Source organism: Myotis yumanensis, unplaced genomic scaffold (assembly GCF_028538775.1).
Source record: "Myotis yumanensis isolate MYYU_CA2020_CCGP unplaced genomic scaffold, mMyoYum1.0.hap1 SCAF_5, whole genome shotgun sequence".
Taxonomy (NCBI): Eukaryota; Metazoa; Chordata; class Mammalia; order Chiroptera; family Vespertilionidae; genus Myotis; species Myotis yumanensis.
This window is the reverse complement of record NW_027223756.1, coordinates 14,607,568-14,628,985: the sequence shown is the minus strand read 5'-3', so window position 1 is coordinate 14,628,985 and position 21,418 is coordinate 14,607,568. Positions and strand designations below refer to the sequence as shown.

At 38.1% G+C, this 21,418-nt stretch overlaps 1 protein-coding gene and 1 pseudogene across 2 annotated transcripts; one reads left to right on the top strand and one right to left on the bottom strand.

The window, feature by feature from the left end:
* The first annotated feature begins 3,349 nt into the window (after window positions 1-3,349).
* Window positions 3,350-19,051, top strand: UBLCP1 (ubiquitin like domain containing CTD phosphatase 1). Of its 2 annotated transcripts, XM_070414499.1 has the most exons (11): window positions 3,350-3,422; window positions 5,902-6,099; window positions 7,011-7,102; window positions 7,491-7,576; window positions 7,660-7,775; window positions 9,127-9,225; window positions 11,754-11,791; window positions 12,301-12,399; window positions 15,073-15,189; window positions 16,683-16,810; window positions 17,953-19,051. In XM_070414499.1, the coding sequence occupies exons 2-11, from the start codon at window positions 5,946-5,948 to the stop codon at window positions 17,978-17,980; spliced, it is 957 nt and encodes a 318-aa protein (XP_070270600.1). In that variant the 5' UTR covers window positions 3,350-3,422; window positions 5,902-5,945; the 3' UTR covers window positions 17,981-19,051. The 2 variants fall into 2 exon arrangements, with proteins under 2 accessions (XP_070270600.1, XP_070270601.1); XM_070414500.1 differs by lacking the exons at window positions 3,350-3,422; window positions 7,011-7,102 and having other exon boundaries at window positions 5,915-6,099.
* Window positions 19,052-19,558: 507 nt separating this feature from the next.
* On the bottom strand, window positions 19,559-20,169 carry LOC139011596 (SPRY domain-containing protein 4-like; annotated as a pseudogene).
* Between the last annotated feature and the right edge of the window lie 1,249 nt (window positions 20,170-21,418).

Sequence of the window (21,418 nt, the reverse complement as noted above, 5' to 3'; positions counted from 1 at the left end):
TAAAAAATGCTTGTGGCACACCAGTGTTGAGAATCACTGATGTAAGCTTTGTGAGAAAAAAGACCATGTCTGGTATATTCACCATTATAGTCTCAGAGCCTAGCATGATGTTGGCTGAAGCAGGTACTTAATAATTGCTGAATGGATGAATGGAATGTCAGGTAATGAGAGCATGTAATAATACATGTTATACATATAGTATGTACATATCAGTAAATGATTATAATTTGTGTGTGACTGGATGCACAGAAAAATTTTGAAATACATACCAAAATGCTCATAGTACTATAGGATGCACTCAGTATTTGTGAAATGAATGAATGAAATCAGTGAGAAACTGTCACTAAACAAATTTTCTGAAATAGTTATAGACTGTATCAAGTTTAGACATTTGTTTGAAATGTAAAAGGGAAGTATAGCAAGATACCATATCTATCATTGATGAGAATGAACCAGTAGAAGGAAAAGAGGTTAAAAATACAAAAAGAGAGAGGGATGCTGGATTTATAGAAAGCTTCCTGAAAAGGAGCCAGAGCACGAACATGCGGCTTGACTTCAGGTAGAAGGAAACGGCCACACTGCAACAGAAGCAAAAGAAGTAAGGACAAGTGTAGATACAACTGTAGATTTAGAGGTCTGAAGTTGAGGTAATTCCTCTTCGAGACCTATTTTCTTAGCAAAAACATAAGATAATATTATCTGCCAAGAGCAAGAATGTAAATTGGAAGATCTGAAATTTGAAGAGTTGAGGTTTTTAAAGTAGTCATTCTGGAAAGGAAGTTGAATAGAAAAGGTAGTAAACTTGCCAGGCTGAATAAAGGGCCTGTACAATCTGTCCTGTGAGACAGATTCTGTCCATTTTCAGCTCACTGATTGCAATCAGGGAAAAGGCAAGGTAATAGATATTAGAACAGAGGAACAAAGTGCTCCAGTGAAGTTAAAAAAAAAAAAAAGAGGATTGTTTTTCAACTGAAGGAGAGGAAGACAATGGCCCGAAAAAAGGAAAGGAAGAAAACAGGTCAGGGAAGATGGAGATAAAAGCAGGGTGGTGGTGGATTTATGGCTGGGGTACAGGAATGTCCTTTTGTCTTACAGTTCAAACATGGTCACAGTGAGAGTAGTTTATCAACTGTTTTTTAAAAAAGTATTTTTGTTGATTTCAGAGAGGAAGGGAGAGGGAGAGATAGAAACATCAATGATGAGAATCATTGATCGGCTGCCTCCTGTACACCACCTATTAGGGATTGATCCCACAACTTCGGCATGTGCCCTTGACCAGAATCAAACCCAGGACCCTTCAGTCCCAAGGCCAATGCTCTAACTGCTGAGCCAAACCAGCTAGGGCTATCATCTGATTTTGTGACACTGGTTCCATATTTCTTTTAGTCTCTTAGACCTGACAATCTATCAAAACCCTATGAAGGAATTCCCAGGCATCTTTAGTTGCTTCAGAGAAGTATGAAGGCACAAGGATATCATCCTCCGTGCATTAGAAGAGAGGCTTTAATGAGCAACAGGAGGCAGAAGCTTAATTTTTCTCCTTTTATTGGTCGTTGTGAGTTACTGTAAGCCCTTTCTTAGTCACCTTTGTGTTCTTCCCTAGTTACCAAGAGTCCAGTTCCTATATTCAAGAGATATCTTGCAATCTACTCCAAGTGTTTTGTTAACATTACTTTTGAATTCATGAATGTTCAGCTAAATAGATGTGGACTTGGGAGGAACTGAGATCTGGGCAAAAGATAACTTAAAAATCATCTGTTAAACGGACCATTTGTCCAAAATACTCAGCTGCCATTATTTTCCGAGAAATGCTACTTACTGTTTAACACTTGATAATTATTAAATTATCTACACTCTAGTAATACCAAACTTATCAGACCTTTTGTACAATGGCTATTCCATTATTGAAAAGAATCTCTTTATGAATCGTGTTGCTTAGAATTAGTGAAACTTCAAAGTTTTAGTTGAACTTGATGATTAACAAAAACAAACCTCTTTAATCACAACAGCAAAAAATATAAAGTGGCTAAGCAGCTGGTTAGCACGTGAACAAGGCAAGGAACAGATTGGGTTGAAAGAAAATTATAATTCATTCTAGGGTCCAGTCCCTTGTCTTTTGATCATTTCTTTGGCTGGATTGCTAATGCATGATTTTTGTACAAATTCTTTTAATTTGGGGTTTTCCTTTCCTCTTTTTTTTTTTTTTGGAAAGATGGTATATATTTTCTGAAAATATGCTTTGTTTTTTAAAAGGAGCAGATATTCATGCATTATTAGTGCAATAAAAATTACCAAAAGAGAGCGGGAAAGAGAATATAAAACAGTGTATATCTTAACTAAACCATTGTTAAGAAACAAAACTTGTCTCTTTGCTTCCCTTCCATAACATCGCTGTTAAGTAGAAGGCAAAATATAGGTAATTCTAGGACTGATGCATATTTGGAGGCCAATATTACTTTCGCGTTTTCCCTTCCTTTTCAAAACTAGGTTTTGTTTGGTACTATATGCAACAACCTAGCAGGGTCCCCCCCCGCGCGCCCCCCCCCCCCCCCCCCCCCCATTTACTGGCTAACAGCAGGTAATGCACGTTGGGAGTTCGCTGTATGGACCAGATGGGGACCGCTCTGAATTTCCATTAAAATCTGGATCTCTTTCGTCAGGGTTTGTCATTGGCTTTCCTCGTTTTCAGAGGGAATGGAGGTGGGAATGGGCGGATGGTGATACAATTTGACATAATGTTATAGAAATCTCCAGGGCAGCTCTTCTATTGGGATTTGCTTCCCTGGTTCTGAGTCACTTAGGCCTGCCCCTTCCTTTTCCTAACAATCTTGTCTCCCCCCGCCCCCCCCCCCCCCCCCCCGTCCTGGGCTGCGTAAAATGGGGAGCTTTCTAAGCTGAAATTACTTATGTTGCTGGCTCCTGGTGCCAGGGAAGGATCGCAAGTCTTCAGTCCTCAAAGGTCACCTTTCAGGCCTCATTTCGGAACATGGGCTCTAGTCCCGAGTGCCAGCACACCCGGGAAAGCCGCGCGCCGCCCCCGGCCCACTCAGACTCGGCGAAACCATCCCCGAGACCTCACACCCGCCCGAAAACACCCTCCTAGCTGGGACCCTACTAACTGGCGCATGCGCAGCACAGGCGAAGGCCGTCAGCCATCCAGAGGTCCTAGAATCTGCACAGCGGTCAGTCTCGGAAAGGCCTGGCTCCACCGTCACCAGGAGGAAATCCCGGCAGCAGCCTACCCAGCATTACTACTCGCAGAAAAACAAGGGAAACCGCGGTCCCGTCTCCAGCGCGTTTCCGGTTTAAAGCTAACTTCCGGTGCGTCAGCCGGTTCCTGTCTCTGCCTTTCACTTCCGGTGCCTTCTGTGGCGCTGCGGCAGGTTCCTGCGTCCGCCGCCGACGGCCCCACCGCTCTCCAGGTGAGGGACTCGGGCACCCCGGCGTGCTCCCCGCCGAGATGCCGCGGGGCTGGGCCACCGCAGCTTTGCCGTCCTGGGGACCCCAATGCCGCCGGCCGCGGCGGGCTGGGGGCTGCTGGTGGGCGCCGCGGGCCGTGCTTGCCCTGGTCTGGCGCCCAGGCCTCCGGCCCTGGGCCGCGCGGGTCGCCGGGGCCGCCGCCTTCCCTTCCGGCCTCCTCGCCCTGAGTTAGGGCTTCCCGCGCCCCAGTGTGGACTTTGCGTCCCCAAACGTCATTCCTTCCTCTTCTGGGGTTTGAGCATCCCTCCCCGTCACTGTCCCTATAGACACCCCGGCCCTCTTGGACTTAGGGGTCTCCGCCTGCTTTTCTAGGCGATTCCATACCTGCCCCTTCCCACAGCGCTCGGCACTGCGCTGCCTCTCGGTTGCTGCTGTGGTGCTGCCCTGGCTAGGAGTTTACAGTAGTACTTTCTGTGCCTTTTACTAGGCTTGTTACCATCCCCCAAGTCCCCAAGATGCTAACTGTTGCTGCTGTCACTTTCAAATTCACGCCCTTGCAGAATACTTTTAGTCGGGTGGTCTTAGGCAAGTTGTTTTACTCCTTTGGGTTTTCTAGTCTGTCTAGGAATATTAAAACTACTTCAATTGGATTCATTTGACTTTTTATTGAGGATCATAACATTTATGAGAGCAAGTTCTCGCTAAAATGAAGTCCATTGCTGTAAAGTAACACACTTTTTTTAAAAAAATATATATTTTATTGATTTTTTACAGAGAGGAAGGGAGAGGGATAGAGAGTTAGAAACATCAATGAGAGAGAAACATCGATCAGCTGCCTCCTGCACACCTCCCACTGGGGATGTGCCCGCAACCCAGGTACATGCCCTTGACCGAAATCGAACCTGGGACCCTTGAGTCCGCAGGCCGACGCTCTATCCACTGAGCCAAACCGGTTTCGGCAAAGTAACACACTTTATTTAAATTCTTTAGTAGAGCAGGTTGTAAACATAAGAGTAAATGAATCGAATTTGTGGTATTCTCGTTTACCAGACGTGTTGAAGACACCTGACACCTTAGGTTTTCAAACTGTTTTTGCATATTAAGATTTTGCCTCCTTTCTTGCAGTTGGTTGTAATACATGCAGAGTACATTCACAGGTTTCAAGGAATACATGATAGCTTTTGGAAATAGCAATACTTTGATAGTAGAAAACCCAGCTGTCTGACCCGTGTGGGGAGAACAAGCTCATGAAAACTGGTAGGCAGCTGTATGGGGAAGGAGACCCACATGCTGTCATTGCGCATGGCAGTTGCTACCTCATCCTTGTGTGCTTGTATATGCACTGCTGGGTTTTGTGTTTGTTGATCTTGGATGTCTGTAGGTTCAGTTCAAGAGAGACAGTTGGTGGTGTAGGGAAAAAACATGAAATTTAGTCAGAAGACCCGTTGTTACCAGCTATGTACCCATGAGCAGATTACTTAACCTCTGTGAACTCCCGTTTCCTTTCTTGTAAAAGTGGGACAGTTCTTATCAAACAATCTTGTTAAATGAGATAGTCTCCATAAAAACGTCCAATGTATTAAATATGAAACAAATAATGGCCGTTTACTATTTATTTAGCACAGTGCCTGAAACACTTGAGTTACACTTTTTAAAAAAAATTGCCCAGCCAATACTTACATAATGCTTACTTTGTGCAGGTACTGTATGACATAAATATGAACTAACTAAATCTTCATAAAAATCCTGAGGTGTAGGTAGTATTATCATCTCTATTTTGCAGACGAGGAAGCCTAGGCACTACGATTCAAGTAACCTCTCGTAGTCAGATAGTTAATGAGTGGAAGAGCGGGGACCTGAACCCAGATAATCCGGCTCTAGAGTTTGTGCTCTTAACCACTCTCTCTGCTACCTCTCAAATGTTAAATGAGCAATGGTCCATCATGGAGAAACTTGCCTGTAGCATAAACCTGATCAAGCAGAGGGAGAGATAGGTAGCTCATTATTACAACTTTCCAGGTGAACAGAGAGAATCGGATAGAATATGAGGAAGTAGTAACTCTAAGCCCAAAATTGGGAGGTTGGGGGAATTTTAACTTTGAGTCCTGGTAACCTTTGGCATTCTGGTAAGAAAGTCCTTCTCTACCATCAAGTTGTAAAATAGAACCCAAACTGCACAACTTATAAAACTTAAAGCCTAGCCTGTGTGGTTCTCAGTGGTTGAGTGTCAACCTATGAACCAGGAGGTCTAGTTTTAATTCCCTGTCAGGGCACATTCTGGGTTGTGGGCTCAATTCCCAGTGCGGGCGTGCAGGAGGCAGCCAATCAATGATTCTTTCTCATCATTGATGTTTCTCTCTCTCTCCCTCTCTGAAGTCAAAATATATTTTAAAACAACAAAGAAAACGTAAAGTTACAAGTTTGGATACATCTTTGATATATTTACCTTAACTTGTGTATTTGTATATGCCTTTCTTCTAGGTGTATTTTTCTGAACAAAAGTTGCCTCAACATATGTTTTAAGGATGGCTCTCCCTATCATAGTAAAATGGGGTGGGCAGGAATATTCAGTGACCACACTTTCAGAAGATGATACTGTGCTGGATCTCAAACAGTTTCTCAAGACCCTTACAGGAGTGCTACCAGAACGACAGAAATTACTTGGACTTAAAGTTAAAGGTAATTCTCTCCTCAAGTCAGATTTTTTGCATTGATATGGATTTTTATATTAGTTATTATCTATTCTCTTTAATAAGTCCCCTTGGAAGATTTATTTGATAGGGCTATTCCTAAAATTTTTATATGATATAAGAAAGAATATTAAATGTTACTTGAAAATACCACCAGGATTAAGATCAATGGACACAGATACCAGGGGGTGAGGGCATGAGTGGGGAGGATGGGGGGGAGAATGAGGGGATAAGGATACATATGTAATACCTTAATCAATAAAGAAAAAAATATATATAAATAAAAAGAATTACTTTTGATTCCTTTGATAGTTGGTGTTTGCATATTAAATATTTGTCACAGAAGTCCCCGGTAAAACTAAGTTTTGACATTTGCCCTTTAGCATAACCTTTTCATTATAGCTTGGGCCTTGTACTCTCTCCCAATTATCTTTTCTGATTTGAAAGTAATGATGATTTAAAATGATAATTAGCAATTAAATGCATTGTTCATATCCAGTCTAAAAGGGATGTTCATGTTGTCTGTGTTTGTCATATCATTGAAAGGTGTGTTTTGAGTAGCATTAAATCTATAGTGATCTTAGGTGTGCAATTTTCAAGACTTTCTGGAAAACAGTTATCTTCATTTTTAACAATAAAACCACGAATTTATTTGGTTTAGTGAGTTGAGTAAGGATGTTCCTTAAGACAGAGTTGGGGAAAAATCAAACCTTGTATTAGTTGGTACTTCTTAGAGTATTAGAAATTCTGAATTCAGCAGTAATAGTTTGTTAATTTAAGGGAAAAAAATACTGCTGTGGGATTTGTACTGAACCTTTTATCATTAGAGTTTTGTATAATAGGATAGTGAAACCAGCACCTGAACTTTAGTGAGAAAACAGTCATTTGCTTGTATTGTAGGCAAACCTGCAGAAAATGATGTTAAGCTTGGAGCTCTCAAACTGAAACCAAATACTAAAATCATGATGATGGGAACTCGTGAGGAGAGCTTGGTAAATGTTTACTTTTGTTACCATTTGTCCCTGTGAAGATAATATGATTTATATTACACTTCTGTATCACAGTTTAAATTGTAAAATTGTCAGTTTAGTAGTAAATGAAAAATAAAAGCTGCACGGTGAATGTGGTATTAACTCTGCAGAAAAATACTGGGGAACTTGTTAGTATATGGATAGCTGTAAGTATAGTAGTGCAAGTGGTCATATTTAACATGGCAGATCAGCCCAGTGAATGTCTATAACAAATTATAAAATGTGAAAAATTTCCCACGGTGTGTGCTTGAAAAGCTCTTGAACTCAATTTCTCATTTGCGTTTTATACTATGCATGTATTTATGTGTTAAAGATAACATGGTAAAAGAAAACATTTTCATCTTAATAGGAAGATGTCTTAGGTCCACCTCCTGACAATGATGATGTTGTCAATGACTTTGATATTGAAGATGAAGTAGTTGAAGTAGAAAATAGGTAAGTGCTTTTCACTGTCAAAGAAAATTGGTTGTAATATAAGAAAAAAATGAATGTTTCATCTGATTTTATTTTTCCATTAGGGAAGAAAACCTACTGAAAATTTCTCGTAGAGTGAAAGAGTACAAAGTGGAAATTTTGAATCCACCCAGGGAAGGGAAAAAGCTTTTGGTACTAGACGTTGATTATACGTTATTTGGTAAGTCGGCTAAAATTGTGTTTCATCTTCTGTTATCCACAACGTTTTTTCCTTGCAATATGAAATATTTGAAAGCTTCTCTTATTACAAAAGAAAATCATTCATTGTAGAAAACACATATAAGAATTAAAAATAAGTCATCTATAATCCTGAGACCCAAAGATGACCACTTTTATATTTTTGTGTATCTTCAAGGAGTGTTTATGTATATTTTAATTACTTTTGCTTAATGATATATTGAATATTTTCTCATTTAATATTTATTGTGAATTAAATATATATATTTTTTGTTACATAGAATTCTAGTTTTTGGGTGCATCATAATGTGACCAAGTCATTCCCTACTGATTAACATTTAAATTTTTATGAGGATTTAAAAAAAAGCATTTTTGATATTAACCCTGGTTTTTTGTTTAGTTATGTTTAGGGCCGATTCTTGAGTTTAAAATTTAAATTATGTTCAGGGCTGATTCTTTAAAATTAGAAAGATGTTCATTTCATCCTCTAATATTGTCAAGAAATGACTAGTTAAATCCTGATATTAGAACAAATTTACTTAACCACTATCCTAAACTTTAAGTACATGATGTAAGTTAATGTATACTTATTTTAAAATTTGATTATAAGTTAATTGGACCTATTGTTTGGTGAAATGTGAGTATATCTGGAAGGTGAATGACTCAAAGTAAGAATAAGTAGCCCTAGTTTGTTTTTCATATTCTAAAGTAACATCTACACTTGAGAGACTAGATGAAAAAAAAAATTCTATACTTTACTATATAAGCCTGAGTTCTGGCTGTTGCTCTTCTTCACAAATTGAATAGAATTGACAAATTAAAATTGGATCGCAAAGATATTGTATTGTGTGCTTTGGAGGCATTTCTTTGTCAGCCAATGTATGTCAGTCTGAAGTAGCTTGCGTTTGAGTGTTCATATTACACTAGAGACCCAGTGCATGAATCTGGGTCACTTGGCCTGGCCTGCGGGAATTGGGCTGAAACCGGCTCTCCGACATCCCCTGAGGGGCCCCAGATTGCGAGAGGGTGGTTCTCGGGTGATGCACCCCAGAATCAGGCTCCTGCCTCTCTGGTTCCGGGTGCGTCACCCAAGAACCGCAGCTGCCAAGTCACTGCAGCTTGGCAGCTCCTGTGTTGAGCATCTGCCCCGCGTTGGTTAGTGCGTGTCATAGCTACCGGTTGGAGCGTCTGCCCCATGGTGGTCATTATGCATCATAGCTACCAGTCTGATGGTCACTTAGGCTTTTATATATATAGATTTCCTAAGTTTAATTGATATTATGTACTTATCCACATAATAAACTAATAATCATCTATGACTGATTTTCTTTTAGACCATAGGTCTTGTGCAGAGACTGGGGTAGAATTAATGCGGCCATATCTTCATGAATTCCTAACATCTGCATATGAGGATTATGACATTGTTATTTGGTGTAAGCTATATATATATATATATGTTTTGTTTGTTTGTTTGTCTTTGTTTAGCTTTCCATGGAAATAAGGTTGTTCCTTATATTCTGCTTTATAAAGTGTCACTTAAAATGACCTATGTTTAAATATGATACATTTTTCATTTGATTTAGCAAATTTTTAATAATCATGTTTAACTTTCTTGCATCACATAGTTGCCAAGTACTACTGAAATAGTTAAATATAGGAAGAGAGTGGATTTTGGTGTTAGATACAAATGGCCTTATTTTCATAAGATTCCCCCCACCCCCTTGATTAGGAACTTTTCTTTCTGATCTTTAATGTAGAATCTTTGATGCTTCAGGATATTGTTGCTTTCTTTCTTCATCACTCTAGTTTCAAAATACTTGGAGAAATATATGTATTTTAAAAATCATAGTGATGTGGTTCTTCAGAAATAAAGAAAGGCAATGTGAACTTACTTAAGGAAAATGAATGAATGGACTAAAGCGGTATAACAAATTGTGGTCTATGGACCATTCCAGGAGCTTACAGGTTTGTGATAAGATAAAGGTAATGAGTTTGCTTTAAAAAGTAAATTTAGTACATTACTGAGCACACTGTTTAGTTGAATTGACAATTTTTTTGTGGCGAGACACTCTTGATAAGGGAAGCAGTGTACTGATTTACATCTCACCTTCCCACAAACATGTAAAGTTGCCTCTGGCAATATCATAAGCACAGAGGACCTATCCTGATTGTGAATTAAATAAAATCTAATCAATTAAAGATACTACATTTAATTGTACTAGGGTTTTGATGAGAGGCCACATAATTGTATTTTAGTCTGTAAATTTCCTTTGTACTTCTCCTTGTAATCTGCAACTCTCCATTGTTTAGTGGTAATACATGTTCACAGCCATTAAAATTAAATATTGAAATACATAATTTTCTGGCTTATAAGACAGAAGAAAGCTAAATAGAGTAGGGTTTGAATTCTGGCTCTGTCTTTACTATGTGATACTGGGTAGGTCAGTTCATCTGTCTGAGCCTTAGTTTTCTCATCTGAGAAATGAAGGTAAATAAGCTTATATTACAGAGTAGTTGTAAAAATAAAAATATTGGTATATTACCTAATAATATGGCACTTAGTATATAAAGGTTACCTAGTAATTAGAAACCCTTTTCATTAGCTGTGAGTCTTTGTTTCTCATCTAAAAATTAGAAACCTGAAATGTATACTGAATTAAAAATTATTTTTTCTCTCTCATGATTGTTGTCATTGTAGATACACCAGTTTAGTTCAGCTGGCCAGTTGTGCATGGAAGGTGATTCTTTTGGTTGTGTGTGTGTGCTAAAGATACTTGTTTTGAGAATACCTCTCTGTACCTCTATTGCCCTAAAACAATACACATACACATACTTAAATAATTGAACTTCTTTTTCCCTTTATAAACATTTTGCTTGGTAATACCTATTTGGTTTAGTCCAGTATCTTGAGACCAGGAGGGTACATAAAGGTGAGGGCTTATATTTTAATATCATTGATCTCAAAACTGGTTGGTGTTGGACAATAAGCAGATATGTAACATAGATTGGTTTATGAATGTAGTTGTCTCAGTCTGTTAAAAGTTGTTAGACTCAGTGAGCATTGAGTTTGGTGAGCCTGGTAAAATTCATTGAACCTGGCTAATCTCTGATGTTAACTTTTAAAAAATATATATTTGTTATTGATTTCAGAGAGGAAAGGAAAGGGAGAGAGAGATAGAAACATCAATGATGAGAGAGAATCATTGATCGGCTGCCTGTTGCACTCCCCCCACTGGGGATTGAGCCCACAACCCGGGCGTGAGCCCTGACTGGGAATTGAACCGTGACCTGGTTCATAGGTCAACACTCAACTACTGAGCCACTGAGGCCAGGCTGATGTTAACTTTTGACACATAATATTAATCTGCTTATATTGATGTATATACTTGTGCATTGCCTGGGTAGAAAAAAATGGGCATCTAGACACCCTAAACTTAAGTTTGGAACTGATAGAGAATAGTATTGAGCTATTTTTAAAGAGAATTTAAGTCTTGACTTACACATTTCCTAGGTTCACAGTTCTTTTGAGCATTGGTTACCTGTGTCTTTTAGATCAGGGGTGGGTAACCTTTTTCTGCCAAGGGCCAGTTGGACATTTATAACATCATTCATGAGCCAAACAAAATTATCAACTTAAAAATTAGCCTGCTATATTTGGGTTAAACATTTAATTAACTCACCCTAATGCCTTGGCAGGGCCAGACCAAATGATTTCGTAGGCCTTATATGGCCGTGGGCTGGACATTCCCCACCCTTGTTATGTAAAAGTAGTTGTTTAAATTTTATTCTGTCTTAAAGACACACACTAAGTTTATTTTTATGAATACCTAAAGGGAAATTACCACAATATGTAATTGATTGAACTTTTAGTCTTGCTTAGAAAACTATTTATACAGAAGAAAGGTTTTTAAAAATGAAATTCATGCTATTCATGTGTCTTGTATTATTCCTCATGTTTTAGCTGCAACAAATATGAAGTGGATTGAAGCTAAAATGAAAGTAAGTATCAAAAAACAACCCATTTAAGAATGTCTTGAAACTATATTTGTCTTTTTTAAAGTTTCTAATTGAATTAATTTCATTCTCACTGGAGGACATTTAGTGGATAAACAGTACAGGAGTTAGAAGTGTGTTTAGTCTGATGGTGGATTGTATTAAATACCTATGTCTTTTTCAAGAAAAAGTACAGCAGAGCTCCCCTTTCTCTTCCCTCCCAATTTACTATAATGCTCTCTTTTCCTCTTTTTGTTCTTGTGTGTGATACTTAAAGGAGTGATGCACTTTTAAAATAATGAATTGGGAAGTAATCTGTCTCTAGTTTCTTTCTTTTGGACTGTTATTTATTGACTTAGTTAAGTGAAACTAAAATTCTTGTCAGTTGTTAACCAAGAGGTGGTGGTCAGGAGGGTAGAAAGTTGGCATTATGGGAAGTTGTAGCTGGAATATTCAGAAAACCTTGAATTTCCACATTATTATATTTTAACCACATGAGTATTGTGTATTTCTAGGAGCTGGGAGTGAGCACAAATGCAAATTATAAGATTACCTTCATGTTGGACAGTGCCGCTATGATAACAGTGCATACGCCAAGGAGAGGATTAATAGATGTAAGAAATCATTTTACTTTTATTTAAAGACTTGCTTCTTTTCGAATGTACTTTTATATTTATATTGCTGGAATAAACTACCTAAAGAGTTTAGATACATCTGAGTGGATAGTAAAGTATCAGTTGAGTTTAGACTTAGGAAGATGAATTTAAGGTTAATAGTTTTGAATTTTATTTTTCATATTTGAATTTTAATGATAAAATTCAGGGTTTTGATGCAGGAAAGGTCATGGATAATTGTCCCATGATGATGGCAGCATAGTGTTGGTAAAGACAGAGTGTGAGAAAAAATAGTGACATCAAGGGAGGCACTAGAAACAAACCAAAACAGACTTGCCGTGCCCTATGTGAAACTATTAAATTGGGGTAATGTCTGTGAAGCCCCAGAGAAGAGCAACAAGAGCCATTAGAGAAAAGTCCATGTTTGGGAACCAAGTGGTGGGTTGACATAACTACAAAATGACAACACTAAGAGGATGTAGGATTCCTAACCCTGGTTGTCTTAAAGCTCTTGTCATATTTCTTAAGACTTCTTTAGCCAAGAAAACCAAGAATCTGGCTTATTGTGACAGCTCATGTATATTTGTCTTCAAATATTTGAGGGGTTTATACAAACAAATTGAAGCAAGTAAAGTTTTAATAAAATTAAGGAAAAATATATGTATATATATTATTAATCCTCACCTGAGGATATTTTTCCATTGATTTTGAGAGAGAGAGAGAGGAAGAGAGAGAGAGAGAAACATCGATGTGAGAGAGACACATCAGTTGGTTGTCTCCCACACCATATGAACCCTGATAGGGCCAGGGATCAAAGCTGCAACCCAGGTATGTGTCCTTGACCAGGAATTGAATCGTGACCATTTGGTCTGTAGGCCAGCACTCTAACCACTGAGAAAAACTGGCAGGGCAAAATTAAAATATTTTAATAATATTCTTTGCTGTAGCTAGGGCACAAAGAAGAAAATAGGCTTCTTACATTAAATGATAGAAGAAGAAAAAGAAAACTTAACTTTTTTTAAAATTCTCACCTGAGGATATGTTTATTGATTTGAGAGAGAGTGAGAAAGAAACATTGATGTGAGAGAAACATTGATCTGTTGCCTCTAGTATATGCTCAACCGGGGATCAAACCTGCAACCTAGTTATGTGCCCTGATCTGGAATTGAATCCACAACCTTTTGGTGTACAGGACAACGCTCCAACCAACTAAGCCACTGGCCAGGGCAAAACTTAACATTTTAAAATTTCAACCATCGTCACCATTTACTTACTACTATTTAATGTCAGAATTACTGTTATGATATAATCTCATCTATATGTATAAAAGCCTAAGCGACCAAACGATGGAACAACTGGTCAGCCAGTTGCTATAACGTGCACTGACCACGAGGGGGGCAGACACTCAATGCAGGAGCTGCTCCACGGTGGTCAGTGCGCTGCCACAGCCAACCTTCGGTCCCTCCCCCCTGCCGGCTGGCCCAGATTGGCCCCGATTGGGACTGGGCAAGACAGCCCTGATTGTCTCCGATTGCTGGCCAAGCCAAGGGACCCCACCTGTGCACGAATTCGTGTATTGGGCCTCTGATATTATTATAAATGAGACCCTTGCCTTCATCAAAATGTATTTTTGCCACTAAAAATTAATTTACTTAAAAAATATTTTTCTAAATGTGTAAAATACATTCCATGATTCAAAATATAATGTACATAAGAGAAGTCTTTCTCCCACTTGGGCCCTGCCTCTCTTTAACGCTCTTTACCATGGGAAATCACTTATTTCTTGTGTGGTCTTACAGACCTAATGCAAGTACCAACAGACATGAATGTATAAGGAATTAATCTTTTTGAAGGCTCATTTTAATAATTCAGAAATAAAATTAAGAACTTACAAATTATTGTGCTTTTGAAGTTAAGCAATCAAATGCCCTAGAAATTATGCACCTGTGCCACTGAATTAAAGACAAGTCAGTTTTTTTTCTGTAATATTTAAATTCTGTATGAAAATATTTAAATTCTGTATTAAAAGATTCAGGTACAGCCCTAACCGGTTTGGCTCAGTGGATAGAGCGTCGGCCTGCGGATTGAAGGGTCCCCGGTTCCATTCCGGTCAAGGGCATGTACCTTGATTGTGGGCACATCCCTGGTGGAGGAGGTGCAGGAGGCAGCTGATCGATGTTTCTAACTCTCTATCCCTCTTCCTTCCTCTCTGTAAAAATATCAATAAAAAAATTAAAAAAAAAATATATATATATAAATAAAAAGATCCAGATGCATTGTCCATCACTAAGGTTTTCTAGTTCTGAGGGGTAGTATTAGCCCAGGAAGTCATGTGACTGCTTAGCAGCCATCTAAACCATTACTTTAGACTTTTTTAAAATTAAACTATTATTCTTCCTTTGACCCCAAATCTTCATGTTGAAATTATGGGAAGTCTTATAATGGGGTTTAGTTCAGTTCAGTTTGAACAGATCTTTCAGAAGTTAACATTTCAAGATACAGCGTGCTTTCAGGTGTGTTGTATCTCAGTTCTGGTCTGGTCACACAGCCAGCTGTGCCTGCTTACAGAGGAACACCCCGGGTAGTTGTGCGGGGTATTTTGCGTTGTTGCTGCTTTTTAAGTAAGGGTGAACTATTGGAAAATTTGAGTTAAATCTAAACTTTTATTCTAAGGTAAAGCCTCTTGGCGTTATATGGGGGAAGTTTTCAGAGTTTTACAGCAAAAAGAACACCATTATGTTTGATGACATCGGAAGAAATTTTCTAATGAACCCACAGAATGGACTAAAGGTAAGACAGTTTTACTTGCTATGCTCACATAACCTGGAATATGTGTTAGCACTTTAATACTGTTGAATTTCATACATTTTTGGAAATACTCTCTATCATTATGGTCATGCAAGAAAAGCTTAATTATTTAGAAAATTTTATATAACATTGAACATTGTCTCCTTGGTTAGCCAACTCATTCAGGTGTTTTATTTTTAATTAAATTTGGGGGACAACATGAGCTTATTGACCATTGACTTTTAGCATCAAAAGTGAAAGCATCAACCCTGTCCAGTTTGGCTCAGTGGATAGAGCATCAGCCTGGGGACCAAAAGGTCCCAGGTTCGATTCCAGTCAAGGGCATGTACCTTTGTTGCAGGCTCCTCCCCGTCCTGGGCCCTGGTTGGGGTTCGTGCAGGAGTTGACCAATTGGTGTGTTCTCTCACATTGATGTTTCTCTCTGTCTTTCCCTCTCTCTTCCACTCTCCTTAAAAAAAATCAATGGAAAAGTATCCTTGTGTGAGAATTTAAAAAAAAAAAAAAAGTGAAAGCATCAGACATTTTATTAATAACGGATGCAAATCTTGGAATTTCTTATATTCTAGTTATCTGGAAAGCTGACAGTAAGGGTCTTTTTCAAAATATATTTTTATTGATTTCGGAGAGGAAGGGAGAAGGAGAGAAAGTTAGAAACACCACCCACAACCCTGGTATGTGCCCTGACCTGGAATTGAACTGTGACCTCCTGGTTCATAGGTCAATGCTCAATCTCTGAGCCATGCTTAATGTTGTTGTTGTTTTTTAATTAGAAATGAAACAGGTTGTAAAAATGTATGCTCTCGTAGCTATATAAAAGTTTAATAGAAAAATGTTGAAATGAAAGTCATCAATGTTAAAATTTATCTCCCTTGTTACATAAAACTTATATTTGGGTTAACTTTTTATGAATGAAGTGATATGAATGAAATTATTCAGTTAGTAAGAAGGGGAAAAGTCTAAGCCGGGGGTGGGCAAACTTTTTGACTCGAGGGCCACAATGGGTTCTTAAACTGGACCGGAGGGCCAGAACAAAAGCATGGATGGAGTGTTTGTGTGAACTAATATAAATTCAAAGTAAACTTCATTACATAAAAGGGTACGGTCTTTTTTTTTTTAGTTTTATTCATTTCAAACGGGCCGGATCCGGCCTGTGGGCCGTAGTTTGCCCACGGCTGGTCTAAGCAGTTATGCAAAGAAGAGATGCCATATAGGATTTAAGTGCTATAAGAAAGTGTTTCAGGTTCAGACTGAAAAGATAACAAGGTAAAATTAGGTAGAAGAGCTCTTAACTTGTACTGTAAACATTATACCATGACTATCGGTTTGTTAAACTGAGGTAATATAAAAGTAATTTTTAATATTGACATCCTTGGTGATATTTTAATGTCATTAACTCTAAATGATAGATGAGTGTAAATTTGTACCAGTTTCCATAGTGCAGTGTGAAATATTGGGTAATGTTTGTTTTCTAATAGATAAGGCCTTTTATGAAAGCTCACCTAAATCGAGATAAAGACAAAGAACTTTTAAAATTAACTCAGTACCTCAAGGAAATAGCAAAATTAGATGACTTTTTGGACCTAAATCACAAATATTGGGAAAGGTAAGTGCTAATTGTTTATTAATTTTCTCTTTCCATTAATGAATGAAAAAATTGGCGACTCTGGTTTTACACATAACTCTTAATTTTTATTTTAAAATGCGTGAATCTAAGAATATATTCTAATCCTATGACATCTCCCCTGAGAGTATTTTTCCCTTTTGTCTTAACCTCTAATTAGTCGATAAACCCACGTCTTAAGATCTCTAGTACTTCTAATAGAGAGGAATTGAGAGTCTGGTACATGTTTTTGATGCTATCTGTAAATTATTTTGTGACATGAGGTAGGTCACTATTATGAATCACCTGGGCATGTAATCTCTGTTCTGATATTGTAAAATAATGTCTGCATAAAATAAAATACACTAAAAATTTATCTACAAATTATCTCTCTGTGTAGCAGAAATGTTAGCGAACTTTATTCCACTAGAAAAACAAATTGTAGATGACTTAACTAAGTGGTAGGTATAAATGCCACAATGCCAGGAAGTGAGCAAGTTCTGCATCATCAAAACTTGTCTAGGTGTTATGATTTTAAGAACTCTTTGCTCATTCCCCATTACCATTGAGTATGGTAACTCGTAAATGTGATAGAGATATGAAACTTTTAATTTAGTGGTAGATTCCTATAAAATAATATGAAGGAAAGTTTGTTTGATTAGTAAATTAATGTATTTGCATCTTTACCTTCTTGATCACAGTCCTTTAGCATCTTTGGCCCACTATCTTTGTGCAAGAAAAATAAGATTTTTAAATGGAGTTTGAGGTTTTTTGGGGGAGAAATTATAATATTACTTATAGGCAAGGCAGTATAGAGTGATTGAGGGCCTTATTTTTAATCTGAGCTCTGCCACTTTCTGGCTGTGTGAACTTGGGTGAATTGCTTAACCTCTTTGTTTCTGTAAAATAGGAATAAGTTCTAATAGAAAACTTTTCATAGAGCTGTTGTGAGGACCAAATGAACATAGAGTATGTGTTTAGAATAGTGCTTGGCACATAGTCCAAAACTGTTAAGTGATTATTAACAGTTACTACTCATCTTTAAAAGTTTTGGTACTAAAACAACTATTATCCTTTGGGGAGAGAGTTAGATTGTTATTGTGAGTTTAGCATGGTACAGCTTAGACGTCTTTTATTTCTTGCAGATATCTCTCAAAGAAGCAAGGACAGTAGTTCCAAGTTATGCTGGCAGTTATTGAAGATACTTGAGATCCACGAACTCTTGCTTTTATGCTAGAAATCATTATAGTAGTGCTGGACACTGAAGCAAATACCAGACTGCTTATACTTGGTCTTCCAGTTTTTTGTAAATTTAATTTTATATTTTTTGAAGATCACAGCAATATGCTAAAAATATTCTTTTTTCCCTATGTGAATATATTGTTACTCGTGAAAAAATATTTTCTCCAGGATTGAGTACTGAGGTGTACCCCTCACTCCCCACTCACACAAAAAAAGTGGACAGAAATGTATACTCAACAATATCATTTTGAGATTTTGGAAACAATCTATGTTTTACGTTCCTGCCTTATTTGTGTTGTTGTTGGACTAAATCTAAGACCAATTCCATCTTGAAACTACTGCTTTTCCTTTTAAAACAAACAAAATACATACATATATATGTATATATATGTATTTTCAGTAAGGAACCTAGTTTGGTATGATTAAAAGCACCAATTTTTTAAAAATTCTTTTGTCATAGACACAATTTCTCTTCTTATCCACTATTGATATCTCTAAATTGTGAGCTGTCTGGTTGTATGTGTGTCAGTGTTTGAGTAAAACTGGAAAATGTCAGCTGCAATACCAATATGTCATAGTATGAAAAATAGAAAACATAAGATTGAAAAATAAAACTAAGAAACAAGAATGTTTCTTTTTGGTGGCTAAGTAGAAACATTTCTGCCTAAAACCATTGTCATAAAAGCAGAGGCAATACATTTTAAAATGGGACATATCACTGATTCAGCCCTAAAAAGCATGAACAAAAGTGTTTGTTCTGTTCTAGCTATATCTTGTCTAAGTGCAACACTGTTTCAGTGAAAATATCTAGCCATAAGCTTTAAAAAAAATTGAAATGCTTAAGCCTGCAGATATGTAATGTGACCACTGTTTTGTGTTGACAGTATTGGTTTATACAGTTCTTGTATTTGAAAGGAATTTGATCCTTTCAAATGAACCTGGTGTATATTGTTCTTACGGGACTATTTCAGTGGTGTAAATAATAAATACCTTTTCTTAAAACACTGGTGTGTGCTCTGTTATCCCAAATACTTTTTAATCACAAAACAAACATTAGGTCCAGGCAAGGCTCTCTTAAAAAAAATTAAATGTGTGTGATTTTAAAAGGGTGTATTTCACTTCATGCATTCAGAATTGGTTTTTAACACCAATTCTTAGATATGTTAAATTACTTAATTCTAATAAGCACCATGTTTTCAAAAGATAAGCTATTTTCTTTTTGTGTGCTCAAATAAACTTTACACAAATTATTATTTTTGCTAAATCCAGTCCTCTTTCTCTTCTAGAGGCATTCAGTTGCATCACCATCATAAAGATAGAACAAGATGTAGCCACAGGGTCAAACAGAGAAATACGTATTTCACATGCATGCTCATCCCACCAGGTTTCCCTCAACCCTTAATACTGCTTTAGGTTAAGTGTGTTCTGCTGCCAAGGTTGGGGTGGGAGGGTGAGGATTTGGATCTGAGCAGACCCAGAGTGTGATTAGGAACTCCAGTGATGGACATATTAGAGGTCCTTAGGCACCTCAAGTCCTGAATGGGTCAGCAATTCTCCGTCCCAAAGGGCAAAGGCAGGTACCACTGGACCCTGGGAATCTGTCTCTAACGTGTGGACCACAGCAACCCAGCTCACATCCACCAACCTCAGTTTCTAGGCCTCATACTCCAGCAGCAGCCCCGCCTTCTCTGGATGCCCAATGCCCTCAATAGAGGCTTTCTTGTTGGCCAACGCAGTGTGTCACTTGCACTGGGCATAGGTGAACACCCAAGAACAGTCATCAACACTGATGCAGCCATCGGAGAAATGTCCACACCTGCCACTCCGACCCGGAATTGCTGGGAGCGCTTCACTGTTACCTCCCAATAGTGTCTGCCACTGGTGATTGCTGTGTCCACCAGCACCACTATCCACTCCCAGAAACGCTCCACATTCAGGGAGCGTTTGGTGGGCTCCAATCCATATTTGACACCTGTATCTTCTCTGAAGAGTGCCCGGCTGCTGTGGGCAGTTTTCTCTTCCAGTTTGAAACTGACGCCTCTGTGGGCTTCAGCAGCAGCCTCCAATCCGTTGGCTCCCCAGCGGCACAGGCACTGAGAACATGCGAAGGGCAGCGCCATCTTGTGTCCCATCTTTTCTCTTTTTAAAGCTTTTAAAAAATAAATTTTTATTGATTTCAGAGAGAAAGGGAGAAATAGAAACATCAATGATGAGAGGGAATAATTGATCAGCCACCTCCTGAATGCCCCCAACTGGGGATTGGGCCCGCAACCTGGGCATGTGCCCTGACCGGAAATTGAACCATGACCTCCTGGTTCATAGGTTGATGCTCAACCCCTGAGCCACACCCACCGAGCAAACTATTTTCTTTATGACAGGTGATTATAAGGATATATGGTGCAGAAGACTTTGAGAACCCTTAATTAAAATTATTCAATCAAGATGTGTTTCTTTTTAAAAAAAATTTAAATGTATGGGTTTTAGAGAGAGAAACATGGATTTGTTGTTCTACTTATTGATGCATTCACTGGTCGATTTCTTGTATGTACTCTGATGTGGGATTGAATCCACAACCTTGGCTTTATTGGAATGATGCTTTAACCAACTGAGCTACCTGGCCAGGACCTAAAATGTGTTTCTTAATTCTGAGGCTAAGTTTAAATATTTAAGGATGGAATAGAATGTTCATTTCATTGGTACATTTCTCACTATAAAAGGCAGCTTATTTTAAAGTAGGCATGTAAAAGACAATCTTTGTAAGAGAAGTGAACATTTAAAACTATTCAAATAGCTCAAAAAGAGTAGATATATTTTTAAGCAGACATTTTCTAAATCAATATAAACTAAAATACAAAACTTACCAAGCCCCAGGAAGCAAAGTAGAATTTTTTTTTCTTTTTAAATGTTTTTATTGATTTGATAGAGAGGGATAGGAACATGGATGGGCTGCGTCCTGCACGACCCCCCACTGGGGATCAAGCCTGCAACCCAGGCATGTGCCCTGACAGGGAATCGAACTAATGATTTCTTCGTGCATTGGTTGAGTCTCCACCACTGAGTCACACCAGCTGGGCACAAAGTAGGATTTTTAAAAACACTTTTTCCATTAGGTGGTGCCCAAACCAAACATTGCAAGCCAGTGTGCTAAATGAAACAATTCTGAGAGAACATTGTCATTGTCAGCCGATTGAGATCACATGTGCTTGTTATTAATACATTCATAGAGGATGGAAGTTTGGCTTGTCCTCGCACCTCATGATTTATTGGAGGCATACTGGTCTTATATATAGCTTCCTATGTGTGGTACACACAACAGAGCCAAGAGATGACTTAATTTAGATGCACATTCTGGCGAAATAGCAAGTTATT